This window comes from Neopsephotus bourkii, unplaced genomic scaffold (genome assembly GCF_033783945.1).
Source record: "Neopsephotus bourkii isolate Nb327-2 ecotype Australia unplaced genomic scaffold, CSIRO-AGI_Nbou_v1 NB_678, whole genome shotgun sequence".
In the NCBI taxonomy this organism is placed as follows: domain Eukaryota; kingdom Metazoa; phylum Chordata; class Aves; order Psittaciformes; family Psittacidae; genus Neopsephotus; species Neopsephotus bourkii.
This window is the reverse complement of record NW_026901177.1, coordinates 465,845-480,707: the sequence shown is the minus strand read 5'-3', so window position 1 is coordinate 480,707 and position 14,863 is coordinate 465,845. Positions and strand designations below refer to the sequence as shown.

The 14,863-nt window shown below is 40.9% G+C and overlaps 1 protein-coding gene across 10 annotated transcripts in view; it reads right to left on the bottom strand.

Annotated features, from left to right (window-relative positions):
• MCF2L2 (MCF.2 cell line derived transforming sequence-like 2) overlaps window positions 1-14,863 on the bottom strand; it is a 183,440-nt gene that overhangs the window by 135,450 nt on the left and 33,127 nt on the right. For 9 of the 10 annotated variants that reach the window (XM_061353481.1, XM_061353487.1, XM_061353482.1 and 6 more), the window contains exon 2: window positions 9,869-9,952. In XM_061353481.1, the coding sequence (XP_061209465.1) occupies window positions 9,869-9,952 (84 nt within the window). Of the gene's footprint in view, window positions 1-9,868; window positions 9,953-10,096; window positions 10,295-14,863 lie in introns of those variants that run through there. The other variant, XM_061353484.1, reaches the window with a different exon arrangement.

The window sequence follows — 14,863 nt, the reverse complement described above, 5'->3', positions numbered from 1 at the left end:
CCCAGATTTCTGCACTCTAGAGACCATGAACAACAAACTGCAGGTACCCAGTTAGGGTAGTTTGTTACAGATTCTCAGTGCCATCTGCTGGAGACAAACAGTAATACCAGGAAAACGAAATCGTAGCTTGCCTGCTCTGTCTCTTGCAGAGTTCAATGCATGCCAAGATACTTCGTAGACGGTATGTATGTACGCAGTCACATGATTCCTGGGCAACAAGCTTACCCATTCACCTAATTCAAATAGGTGAAGATACTCTAAATGGTAAAGATGGAGTAACCTGGAAAATTTTGGTTTAAAGCAGCAGTATTTGCCCTTGGAGGATAAAGATTCCCCTGGATCCTGTCTTTCAACACCTGATAGTTTACCCACACTTATACTCAAGATTTGTTTAAACTACAAGTTTCACATGGAACTTCTAATGCTCCTGCTGACCTGAACCTCTTTGTGTCCCTTTTATCTTCTCCTTCTCTTCCATCCACATTCATATATGTGCTCTTCTTCCTCTGGTCTCTTTTTTCCTGGGCTAGATAAGGCAGGCTGATGATGCATTGTATGTGGGTGTGTATTTTTGTGACAGGATCTTCTTCTACAAAAAGTCATCCAAGGAATGAATGTAAGCAGACTGAACACTCGCTTCTTCCCCTCACCACTGGCAACAAATCTAAGAGGACATTTGAGAAGCATTCAGCTAAGAGCCAGGAGCTAGCTCCTTGCCTCTGACTAGGCCACACACTCTTAGCTCTTAGGCTCCATCTCATTCTCCTGTATGAAGTCAGCACTTCCTGCTGTAACCAAAACAGAAGAATGTTTAGGAAGTTCTTGAATGTAGCAGTATTTCAGACAAGGAAATAAATAAGGAAATGCTCAGTTCCTGCCATACCATGAAATTACAGTGCAATTTGAAAGAGTTTTGTGATCAGAAATTGTTAAGTACTATAACAAGGAGAGAGCAGGAATGTCTGAAGTGTTGGGTGACAATTAATAACACAAATACATTAGGAGTGGCTTGTTCCTGCCCGTATCTGAAGCTTAAAAAGTAGTTGAGGTACAACGGAAAATGATCCATAACCATGTATCCATGTATCTAGGAAGGTAACAAGAGTGAATATTAAGGGATATAAAGGAAGCTCCTTACATGCCAAGGGTGTTTGGAAAACTCTCTCCTCTGGATAAGAAGGCAGTTCAATACATCTAAACGTTAATGCTTTTTTTTTTCCTGACACTAAACCAAGATTTGCTGCAGTATGCAAATTTCTGCAGAATGTGAATTGACAGGCTGCAGCCCTTTTTTTTTTCTGGGCCATAAACTTAGCAGGGAATTGCCACTGGATTTCTTCTAGTCCTTGAAAGCAGCCTTTAACTGGCTGCTACTCATTGACTTGGAAGGGCAGAGAGCACACAATAAAAACCAACAGGGACAGTCTTCAGTCAGCTCCACAGCCATAAGGACTAAGTGCATGGAATTTGGTGCCAAGACTGTATACGATCCTTGTATGTGCTGGGACTGCGTATAACCCCCACACTCCTGGGCATCATTTGTGAAAAGAACTGAATTGCTGAACAGAAAATGATACAATTCATCATAATTAAGACTGAATAAGGCAGAACAAGGTCCAGCAGCTCCATGAAAGTCCAAAAGAAAAACAGTCCTCAAAAGGGGAAAAAAAACACCAAAACCAAAACCAACCAAACAAACAAAAAAACCAACAAAACAACAACAACAAACACAAGAAAAAGAGCCCCAAACCCCCCATTTTAAATGATAGAGGGCTGGAGGAGTGAGACAGAAAAGAAGTGCTGAAGTGAGCTACATGAACACAGCACAAAGCTGAGAGGGTTACATTACAGCTACCTGGGGCATGCCGGCTCTTTTCAGTGGTGTCTGTGAAGCAAGGCAAGGGGGCCCAAAGACTGCAAGGAGAAAAGAAGCTTGACAAAAAGCCAAAGCAACATGATGCATGAGGTCAGCTAAAGAGCTCTACAGGAGAAGCGACCAGTAACTCGAATTTAGTGCAGTCAGAGACAGGAACAAAGATACACTGAAAACCAGATAGCAGGAGCTTAGCCACAATGACTGCCTGCCGTCTTTATGCAAAGCATAGGCCTATCTCGCTGACTTGCAGCTGCTCCAGGTGCCATTAGATGACACACTGCAGCACTCTTCAAGCAACCCAGCCACCTCCAACACCTTCGGGCAGCTCGAAACAATGGTGCCAAGCCAGGGAAAGAGCAGCAGCTGGTAGCAGTGGCCCTTGCAAGGGGCCACCACAAATGTTAGAGGCTCAGCTGGCAGAAAAGGAGGTTAACGGCTATCGTCTGGCTGACCTAACATGAGGCTCACTCCTGACCTTGTCTTTGCGGAGCCAGGCCATCCTGCTGGCAATCTTGTGCGTCACTGCTCCTCAGTTAGACCACAGGCTGCTCTGTCACAGCTAGCCCCAGTTTTGCCTGATGGGGAAACTCGGCAACATTTCATCTAACATCTCCTGATGTAGACCTGAGCTCCTCTCTCAGCACCCACAAGCACTGCCACCCTGATTCAGCTCCATCAATTTCCTTCAATAGATCCATCTCCTTTCTGCTCTCTAACTCTGCAGATAGCAACTTGCTTTGCATCCAACTCAAACTCATTATAATGTCAAAGGTACAGTCCCTTTGCTCTACTGTTGCTCAGCGAAGGGCATTCTGATTAAAGATATTGCTTATGATCAGAGGTGAATTATTAGCAAGCAGATAAAACATTTGCATTCAGGATCACACACAGAGGTGTGTCAAACTCAACAACCTGGAGCACAAACAAGGCAGACAACGTCAGGAGTTGGAGGAGCAGAAGGCTAGACTGTCTGGAGAAAGGCAGGATTTAGGAGGAAAAGATTACAGTCAACTTGACCTTCTGCCTGGTTTGCTACTCAGACTGACAGCATCCCTTCTCCTCCTTTTCCTGGACACACTCCTTATTTTCCACCCCAGCTTTCTGCTCAACTTTTCCTCTTCTCTTGTGGCCCAAGTGCAAAGTGACTGGAAGAACTGGGGCGACAGGACAAAAACTACAGATTTCATATGGAAAGCAAAGAAAAGTAGGAGAGGTAGAACACAAGCAGTGTTGGGGTAGTACAAGGTACAGTAATGGGACCATTGCTCGCTCTTGTGTGTGCCAGTTCCCCAAGTCCCAGGACACGAAACGTTGCTCATAGTTGTTCCTATTAGATAAACTTTCCATCTGCCAGTGCAGCCTGGCTAGTTGTTGCAGTGAAGATGAGGCCAGAATTCAGCTGTGGAAACAAAACAACTGAAGTATTTGGGGGTGGAAGATGCACAGGGGAGAATGGGATAAGGCAGCAGAGAAAATTTAATTTTGCTTTGCAGTGTAAAGGGTGTGACTGACAAATGAGGTGCGAGTGCTGAGTTCTGAGAGCTCTCACAGCTGAAGTTGCAGGTTGGTAGGACTGATGTAAAAGCAGCAAGTAATCACAACTGCAGGCTAGGTTCCTGAATACAATGATGATCCTAGGAAATCTCACACTCTCCAGTTCTAGCCCACCTATATTTCCTGTCCAGGGATCAATAATATTTATGACTTAGGCAATCAGGGGTTACACCAAGGGTAGGGTTCAGAAAGTAATATTTAACTACAGCTTACCAAATATGCTGAATCTCTAGGGATGGAAAAGAAAAACAACAACAACAACAAGAAAACAAACCACAGGAAAAAAACCCACCAAAACCAACCAAAAAACCACACAAAAACCCCCAACCAAAACCAAACCAAACAAAAAACAACAAAAACAAAAAAAAAACAAAACCAAACAACCCCAAACCAAAACAAAAAAACCCCACACAACATAAACAACCCCCCCAAAAAAAACAACCCAAACAAACAAAAAAAAAGAGATCCCACAAAACAACCCCCACACAAAACCCCCAAATCCCCCAACCTTCCCACCCCAAAATAAAAACAACAACACCACGCCACCCCACCCCCTCCCCCCAAACAGGCTATGGGCAGAAGTTCCAAAAGTTTGTCTGCAAGTTCACAGTATTCTCTTCCCCAGCCTGCCACAGACACCAACTCATCAGTTGGCATCGGAGAGTGGAAAGTTGTCTTTCAAATTTTGCTGATGCGTGCAGGCCAACTGCTTGGGTCTGCCCACAGGCAGAGACCTCCCTAAGTCGTATTTTGAATGCTGGATTTCTTATTAAAGTTAAATCATGTTTCCTGGGTTTAAATGTTTACAAACTGTAAATTCCAAACTCTCCTTTTGGTGAGGTCAGGCCAGGTTTTCCAAAAGACTCAGTTTAAACAGGAAGCAGATGGCCAAACACCCTCCAGGCTTTGGAAATTAAATAAACTGGCTTCAGAGTCAGTTACCATTTTCAGATATAGCCTCCCATCCACTGAAGCCCATTGACTTAACAGGAGCAGAACACAAAGAAAATTAATCTCTGCTAATACAATTCATGACAGTTTGTCTAATAAATTTGTGATTTAGTAACAGGATCCATTATTGCTGCAAATGGCAGATTGGGCTCTTTGACAGAGTAATTACAGATGAGAACAGGTTGTGAAGCGGCAGATTAAAAAAGGAGGGGTAGTACTAGTTCCAAGAACACATTGGTACAGCGGGTTATTAGTCTGTCAGAAGGACAAGAACATTTTACCAGTGGTTTACCATTCTTCAGTAAAAACTGCTGTGTGTAGAAGACAGGTTTTCAGTACCACCCAACTTTGTGATCTAGTTCCCTGAACAGCTACAGGAAACAAATATAGCTGTGCACTCCTATGTTGTCACAGCTGTACTGCTGTGAGTTCAGTTTTTAGGCAGTGGTTTCAAAACTAGAATTTAACCTCAAGAACCTGCACTGTCACCAGATCTCACAAGCTAAGTAGGGCTAGATCAACACATGAGAAAAAAAGATGTCCAAAGAACAATGTGATTAAGGACATCGTCACAGTACACTGAAGTCTTTTCTATGACCACAGCAACCAGGGAAACTTTTGAAGAGTTTCCTTTTTCTTGGTGTGGATAGTAGTCTTAGTCTGGTAGCAGGAGGGTCAGGACAAACAGGAGGCTGTTAGTATCTAACACATTCATTGTAACTAGACTCTGACACAATCAAACACCAAGCTCATTAGGCTTCTTATATAATTCCTACCATCTGCTCAGAAACTGCAGGACAGTCAGATCCTCTTCTAAGAAGTTTTTACACAGCAATAGTAGAAAAACGCATTTCAATGAGTCATGTCATGAGAAAATGTCATGGTTTAAACCCAGACAGCAACTAAGTACTATGCAGCCACTTGCTCACTTTCCCCTACCCTGTGTAATGGGAAGGAGAATTAGAAAAAGGTAAAACCCATGGGTTGAGATAAGAACAGTTCAATAATGGAAATAAAGTAAAATATAATAATTATAAGGTGGGGAGAGAAATAAAACCCAAGAAACACAAGTGATGCACTATACAGTTGCTCACCATCCGCTGACCAATACCCAGCCTGTCCCCAAGTAGCAGGTGGTGGCTCCTGGCCACCTCCTCACAGTTTTTATACTGAACATGATGTTCTATGGTATGGAATATCCCTTTGGCTAGCTTGGGTCAGCTGTCCTGGCTGTGCTCTCTCCTGGCTTCTTGTGTCTCTTCTCACTGGCAGATCATGGGAAATCAGAAAGTCCTTGATCAGGGTAAGCTCTACTTAGCAACAACTAAAACATCAGTATCTTATCGACATTATTCTCATAGTATTCTCAAAACACAGCATCCATTGTACCTACTACTAGGAAGAAAATTAACTCCATCCCAGCTGAAACCAGGACAGAAAACGAAGAGCCTTTGACTTCAATCATTCTACTCTTTTCTGGTTACTGCAAGGAAATATTATATTTTCACTGTATGCTTCTGCCACCAGCTGTTAATAAAAAGCTGGTATTAATCAAATAAACAGTCATTTATAACACAATTTGTCCATTTTCACTGGACAAATGGACCTGGGGTCCACAGGATTGAACAGGAGAGCTCAAAAAAGCTAGAGGCTTTGGAGTAGCACAAATCAAACTCACTGCTAACACCTCCAAGCTGCATGCAAGGAAGAGTTGGCTAGCTGCCCTCTGGAGGCTGCAGCCTACAAAAGGAAAGAAATATCCAAAACTAGTATAAGTCAGCATATACTATTTTTATGTTGTTCTGAAAAATAGATATTATATGCCCAGTACACTCTGCAAGTAAGTTGTGAGTGTCTTCTACCCATATTAATGAAGCCAAAGAGCAGAGGGGTTGTTTTTTTCAGACAGTGGGTACTGAGCTGGAACATACCAGTATGGAAAATGAGGAAATAAACTAACTATCAGGAGATTTTTGGTCTCCTTGGAGGCAAGCACTGAAGCACCAAAATATTTGTGGTTTCTTGTGCATAATGAAAAGCAGTAGACTTTAAGGAAAAAGTGCAGAGCCACCTAGGAAACAAAAGTATAATAACCAAAATCAAAGGAGGTAATTTATGTGCGAATTACTTTAATAAGTGAAATGAGGCAGGAGAGTGCACAGATCTGTTTTCATTGGATGAAGAAACCAATCTTTTGCTAGAGGAAAAAGAAAGCTATACTTTCTTACAGAAACAATTTTTTTTAAAGTATAGTAGTTTCTGACATTTACTTAAACTCAGTTTGCAGGAGGCAAGAAGGGACAGTAAGGAATACTCTTGTTCTTATATTTTACACCTGTGACGCACCAGTGGTCAGCAATAGAATAAGACACTGGGCTAAAGGGACCTCTAAATAGATGATTTTACGTTCATGATTGACCTCACTTGGAGTATTGTGTACAGTTCTGGTGTCCTCAACATAAAAAAAGACATGGAACTGTTGGAACAAGTCCAGAGGAGGGCCACAAAGATGATCAGGGGACTGGAGCACCTCCTGTATGAAGACAGGCTGAGAAAGTTGGGACTGTTCAGCCTGGAGGAGAGAAGGCTGCGTGGAGACCACATAGCTGCCTTCCAATACCTGAAGGGGGCCTATAAGGATGCTGGAGAGGGACTCTTCATTAGGGACTGTAGTGACAGGATGAGGTGTAATGGGTTCAAACAGGGGAAGTTTAGACTAGATACAGGGAAGAAGTTCTTTACTGTAAGAGAATGGGTTGCCCAAGGAAGTTGTGAATGTTCCATCCCTGGCAGCATTCAAGGTCAGGTTTGACAAAGCCTTGTGTGACATGGTTTAGTGTGAGGTGTCCCTGCCCATGACAGGGGGGTTGGAACTAGATGATCTTAAGGTCCTTTCCAACCCTAACTATTCTATGATTCTATGATTCTTCATAGGCTACCATGGGGATTTCAGAATGGAAGCACTCAAGTTTCCAAATCTAGCTGTAAGCTTCAGACTAAAATCAAATAAGAAACTATGAACTATACTGCCCTATTTCTTACTAGGATATTATTTCTGGACTGTACTGTGGAGATTTTAGATAAGCCTGAAAATTCTTCAAATGGGATTTGTTATTTATGTAAGTGGGAGCATGAAAGGTACATTTTCACTCACTTCCAGTATTTGTTGGTAGTATTTGTATGCTGTCGAACCAGTTATTTGCCAATCCCTAACAAATAATCCTCTCATTTCTGCCTTCTATAAAGAACAATTTCCAAAGATTTTAAGTACCTCAGGTTTAAACAGTCTTATTTAACATCTGTCTCATCACTTCAAAGAATAAAAGAAGTACATCAAATGTGAAGATCTGAATTTGTTGAATTTGCTAAAATAGCAAGTGAGAATACAGGCACTACCAAAATGAGGAGTCCATAAAGAAATAAGAAAATTCTTTTTCATATTTATCCATGACATTTTTGTGCGATGTTTAATGTTCTAGCTGGAACTGTAAATAGTTTTCTTCCTGCTTAGTAAACCCCCTTCCACAAGTTGTTCATTTCATAGCATACTTGGCTTTTATTAACGGCCTCAAATGTTGCAAAGTAATGGGATTTGAGAAAAGCAGTCCTTCACATTTTACCAGATAGGTATTACACATGAGGCACTGAATTCTCAACATGTATGATGTTCTTTACACTGATGTAAGTGTTGTCAGGCATTCATGTATCAGTTAAGTCAAAGGCCTTGAAAACAACAACCTTGGTTTCAGCAGCTCTGCATGCCTGGTGAGAAAAAGTAAGCAAAGTATTCTAGAGAGTTCAGCTGATAAGTGTTCTCTTGTTTATGAAGAGCAGGCAAGCATCCCAGATGTGATCTGACTGAAGTTAACATCACAACCCAAACAGACTTGAACAGTGATTAGATTCCCTGTTCCCTTCCTTGTGTTTGGAATATTTTAACATTGGTTTAGCACTAATAAAAGGGATATAAGTAGCATTCCCAAAGCAGTACTTTCAGCGGGGATTAGTTTCAAACTTGACAACAGTCCCTGGATTAAGAGCCTGCCAAATACCACCCATCAATCATTATTTTTTGCTGTTAAGCAACTAGCACCGTAAGGAAAAAGGGTGCCCGGCTTTCTCTGATTACCTAATGCTTGTGAGACCTTGTTGTGGCATCTGTGCATGGAGCACTTGACAATGATACCAAGTTACTCACTATCCTCTCCAGTTTGGCATGGCAGAGCTATAGTAAGCAGATGGTATGCAGGCAAATGCCTGGAGAGCTGAAGGAGAATTCTGCAACAAAAATTGTCTTAGGAATGATGCTACACTAACATTTCCTAGTTACCCTAGACTGAGAACAGTGGGATACAAAAGGTTTGAGCAATTTTATGCAGTTGCTAACACTGTTCACCACAAAGATTTGACTTTATTAGGAAATCTAGGAACATGTGACCCTGAGATGCTTTACTGCAGACAAGAAGACAGCTGGGTCCACCTCTGTTCAGTCAATAACCTCTGCTGAATGCAAAACAGTTTGTTGTTAAGCTTATGAAACTGCCACAAGATGCTACACAGAAACCTCCAAAATCAGAGCTCCATAAACAGAATTCCGAGTAATTTAAGATTTGGTTTTCATTTGGCAGCTTGACGTGTACTTAAATATGTGAAAATGTAGCAAGGGCTGGTCCTGCGGAGTTGATAATTTGCAGAACTGGGTCTGTGTATTTTCAATGCACTGTGTACCCAGTGCTCCTCTCCACCAAGCAGAGGGACAGGCTGTCCAAAATTACCTTATGAACATCTCGGTGTTTTGTGCAAATTCATGATGCTTCGCTGTGTATCCATGGCAAAGAAAGAAAGCAAGTTCTTAATTTCTTTATTTGCAGAACAGACAGAAACAGACACAAAAGTTGTTGCCAGAGGCCATCTGAGGACCCAGATAAGGATTTCTCTTCTACAGTACCCAAAATAAGTGTATAAAACAGATTGGCATATTTCAGTATCAGTTATTTATTCAGGGCAGGAATTGCATCACTGTGTGTGATTGCAAACTTCAGGCAAACAAAGGAATATGTAATAATCAAATTTTTAAAAGATTAGAACCTTGCACTTTAGAAATGAATCATTTCTAAAACAAAGGCAAATGAGGAAGAAGGGGAAGGTCATGAATAACTGACAGACCAAAATATTTTCCCACAAACCACATGACCAGACATTGTACAAATATATGTACAGAATGATTTAATTTCTTACCCTCCCAATATATTCCCCTGCACCCCATTGTGGAGAGCATGGAAAATTCACTTGCCTCAAGAAAAACAATCACAGCAAGTTGTCATTTATCACTTCCATACACTGTGACTGATTGTAAAAGCACTATTCGATAGCAATATAAAAATACTATTGCAACTGCTGTACAAAGTTGAAGGGTGACAGTCAGCATGACAGATTCCAACACATTTCCAAGAGAATCCCAGTGTGTGATTGACAGCAACTTCTTACCTGACAAGATAGCAAATTGCCTATGCAGCTGCTCTATTATATCCACTGCAACCAGCGGCCGTATCTCCTGCTGCATGATTTCATCTGTGCAAGTGAAAACAGAAATATTCAATGAGTTAATAAAACCTTAATGACAATTTTCCAGCAAAACAAAGATGATACTCAAAGTAAAAAAAGCTTGGCTTGAGTATTGGTTCAGACTGTCACAGAGAAGTTTATAATACTTACAGAGTCTCATCTGCAGTGTACATACTTTATTGCCTTACAATTCCAGAGCTTTTCATAAAAGAGCTCTAGTAGACTTGGCAGAGCTTGTCACAGGTTTGTTGAAGCTGTCAGCCTGTTCTTTTCTTCTGCATGTTCTATATTAAGCCATGGCATTTGGCCTCCCACATGAAGCAGCTTTTCAGTTTTTTAAAAGCTTTTACTTTTTTTTGAAACAGTAAGATCTATTTCAGATACAGTGCCATGTTCCACCTTGAACTCCCTGGTCTCCACTTGAGGACTTTGTGTAACTAACCAATCCAGAAGAGTTTCCTTTGCTGATGCTTTTTCCACTACAAGCAAATACATAGTAAAAGGAGGAAATAAGGAGCCATGAGGCTTCCTTCTCATGAAAACAAAGCCTGTTCTTTTGAAGCAAACACTGAGAAGTTAAAAAATAACATGGCAAAGAGCTGGGGGAGTCACAGTTTTTGTGTGTAATCTATTTAGTGACCAGCAACTATAATCTCACATCGAGCTAATTTGACCTCTTTCTGTAGCAGGTGCACCCACATGTTCCCCCCATTCTTCACCCCAGACCAGCAACATTTACTCCAGAATATCTGCCAGCTTGGCTGTTTACGTTACAATAGTACCTATTGTAATTAGGCCTTTAGCCACTGTACAGCTACAGAACAATCAGTCATGGCTTTTACAGCTCATCTCTAACTGCCCAGACAACACGTGGAAAGAAGAAATCTGGGTCCAGATAGACCACAGATCAGAGTTAAGGCAGGCAGTTGCCCTGCTTAAACATCAAGATTTTCATTGACGTCAATACTGAAATATTTTAGCACACCTGGTTTTAAACAAACTGTCCAGAAATAGAGAGGGAGGTCAGAGAGGTTAGAAATCAGCTTCTTCCTCCTGCATCCTAGTCTGCTTTGTAAAATGCCATCTCTACCTTGCTTTCAGACATCCACTCTGACCCTTTCCAGAACTCAGGATTCTAGGTTTTAAATGACACTGTGTTACTTGGAAACTTTTTGGTTCGTTTTCAAATGCTTCACTAAAGACTTGAGACAAAGTAACCAAACAACTTGTTGCCCTCTCCTAGACAGATGGTGAGGCACAGGACCGGAAGAAGTTGCACAGATCTTGGCTGATGGACAAAAAAAGGCAGTAATTCCAAGCAATTTGGGGAAAAAAAAAAAAAATAAATCTCAAGAAGGCTGACTCTGCAAATCCTCCCTTTGAACTAAAAAGGGGGAAATTAAAACTAGAATGAGGGATGGTTTTGATGTGGGATCTTCACTTCCATATCATTTATGCACCCCACTATCAACTTCACTGATTCTTGACATTGCAGGTGGCTAACAGTAAATGGAAGAGCAAACTAATGAAGCTAAAGAGCTTGGTTTCAGTGATGTTTTGCCAGTATGAAGGCATCATTAACATCAACCAGTCCTGAGAAAACAGAAATCCCCTCTCCCTCCTTCATATAGATGTTTTATTAAGTTGCTCTAAAAATAGCTTGGTTTCTGATTTCTAAATATCTTTTTTCTACCAAAAGAATTTTGTGGTGTAGGGATAAGATGAAGTAATAGAAACAAGAACTGCAGAGTGCCAGTTAGTTCTCATCAAAGCCCCTGCCTGGGCAAGCTGTGCCACATGGGATTTGCTGTAAACCCCACATGCAGCAAGAGACATTCAGATGGTGAGAAAGGTGGTATAAAATATATTCGATGACTAGGAATCACACGCTCAAGAAAAGGCATAGCTCACACGCTGACATGCTGGGAAAAGAACTTGTAGCATAAGAAACTAGCAGAAGACTGGGAAAACCTGAGGAAATAAGGAGAAGATGCCTCACAAGTTCAAATGAAAAAAATCAGATGACGTGGCTATGAAATGTCAGCAGCTGTAGCCAACAGCCCACAACCACATTTGCCCTCTTCCATCTTCCTTTAGGACAGTGTTTAAAGGTAGTTACTCTTCAATATCGATAAATTTGTAATAGCATTACAGAGCTTGCAAAAAAGTCCTAGTCCTTGGAAACACATGATTATGTGGGGCTCCTGAAGGAAGTTTAATCATTGACTAAAATAAAAATGTGAATTTTTTTTTAAAAGCAAACCAGACAATAGAGTTCTGGCTTAGTTTTACAGCCACACATTTTACCTAGCATTAGTGAGCATTAAAATGTTCCTATCTTCCACTATTCCAGGAGGCTCTGCAGCCTTCCTGATCTGCGTACTGCAAGTCACTAGCCTGCAGGAAGTGGTGTTCAGCCTCTTAGGTGGAAGAAATGTGCCATTTCCCTGCAGGATAGATACCACAGCAAAGAAAACCCTGCTTTTTACTTATTGATAATGGGCATGTTTTCATCCATTACATGGGGACCCAAAAGTCAATGAGAAAGTTTTAGAAACCTGACAAGCCACAGGAGCTCTGCAGCAACTGCCTTGCTTCGTGGCACCTTGTTAATATCTGCAGAAGAGCTTGGACAACTCCTGATCACTTCAAAGTAGTCCTGTTCTCTGATAGAAAGTCTGTATAGCCATGCAACTAAAGATCACATCAAAACATACACCAGGCAAGTGGCTGAAACATGGTTATCTTGGCAACCTTGACTCAGGCATTTCCTAGCTTCTCTGTCATTATTCTTGTGGTCTTAGATTATGTATTTATTTATTTATTTTTAATTGAAGAGGCAGTCACACGTAAGTTTCTCAAATTTAAAAAAGAAAAAAGCTAAACTGATCAAACAGTATCAAGTGAAACACCACCAATCCCCTACATAGGTCACCAAAGTTCAATCTTTACACATACCATGCAATTCTTCATTAGTTGAGCTAGCTGAATTTGCCAGGACAATTAAAATAAAGTCAGTTCATCTATTCTTGTTTCTCGTCTTAAAATTGTTATAAATTCAATTCCTAGAGAGAGCAGAAAAATCAGGCCTTACGGTTTTGCTTGCCAAGGTTTCCTATGAAGGAGGAGAAAAAGAAAAGCAATTACCATAGCTATTTGTCTGACCCAGCTTCTCCTCCCTCCCAAACCTCTAGGGAGGCTAGCTGCAACTGTGCTATCTAATCTTGAAAGGGAAAGCCATTCAGTTAAGCTTCATAATGCCTCACTCAAAAATGAAACATGCTTGGGCTTCCCCACACACACACTTGCCTATTTTGTTTCTTGCCACAGCTGTATATATTCCTGCAGCAGGTGTGAAGCACAGCGAACAGACTGCTGCCTTCAGAGCTACACCAACAGCAGCTGATTAAAAACAACAAGGAATATAACCTTTTCCCTTCTTCTCTTCTCAGAGCAGAGAGAAACTAGTTTACATGCTAATGGCAATTAACGGCTTCCAACAGTAGAGGAAAGATGACCTGCTGGAGTAAAAGACTGGACTGCACTGAGTAGATTGACACAGCAGTGCCTGTTGCTTCATGAAAGTCAAGCAAAAGCAATGAGCCATAACAGTATTTCTTTGGTTTTTAGTGAGTGAATGCTACAACTGCCTGGCCTTCTGTTGACTAGGAGAGAGAGGTGCTTCAATCCACCATCTAAAGTCACGACTCTGGGAATAATGGGTTACAAATTTCCAGCATAAGGCCAGAGATTTAATTTCAAGGGCATGGAAGGACACCTAATATTATGTGCTAATTCTTCTTGAAAAGTACCAAAAGGCAACACAAATTCAGAGTTCAAAAGTTGCACAGTACCTACAGTTCAAATGTTCCCAAGTGCTGTGTCTGCTTGCCATGAACAGCAACAGTTAGCTAGGAGTCCAGCAGAGCTAAGTTAGATTTCAAGAATTAAACACACCAAGGAGACAAAATTGCCTACCTTCACTGACAAGGTTTAAGCAGTCTACATGATTCGAAAATATTCTGTCCACCAGAATTTCCAATGCGAACCCTTAGGCAAAACATTTCACTTCCTGAAGGCCAAAAACAACTTCAGTGTTATTACATCTGAGAAAAGAGCTCTTGGTTTGAATTTGGGTTGCGGGGGATTTTTTTGTAATTCTAGTTATTTCTCTCTCTCACCATTTGTGGCTTTTGTTTACTTTTTGAAAAGATTTATTCTTTCAGCCCAGACAGAAATAGCAAGATCAGTTCCTGATACAAGCTGGCTGTGCTACAGACTGTTTGCTTTACAGAAAGACTAAAACTCCAACTATAAACAGAAAGGAAATCCCATCCTTTCTCTTATTTGCCTGCATATTAACACCTTTTATTTATTTATTTATTTATTTATTTTTGTGGTAACCCATGCTGAGTCAACTGAAAACTAAGCCAGGAAAAAAGTTACTGGAATAAAGTGAAGCCATTTTTTCTTAGTCGATTGTTTCTTATTTGGGTTAGCTCTCTGTAAAGGATCTTGAAGCGTACAAGTGCTAGTAAGGCATGGGTGGGAAATGGCAAGGCCAGGACTACCTCCTCCAGCAGAGAATCACACTTAGATCAGCTTAGAGAAAAAGCCAAAATGCAGCATAGGTAGATGACTGGTGTCATCTTTTCTCTCAGATCATTTGCTAACCAAACACAACTATAAAACCTACAAAGTGAATTTGTTGAAATGCAATTTCTATTCTCATTAAAGCCAAGTCTCAAAGCAAGGTTTGCTAACTAACTTCCAAGGAGAGAAGATTCTTCTAAAATATTTAAATAACTCTATTAATGTTTGGAGGAATCCCTAAAATATTTGTTTGCTTCTTTAGTTGGTTGGTTTGGGGGTTTTTTGGTGGGTTGTTTGCTTGTTTTTAACTGTTACACCAAACCA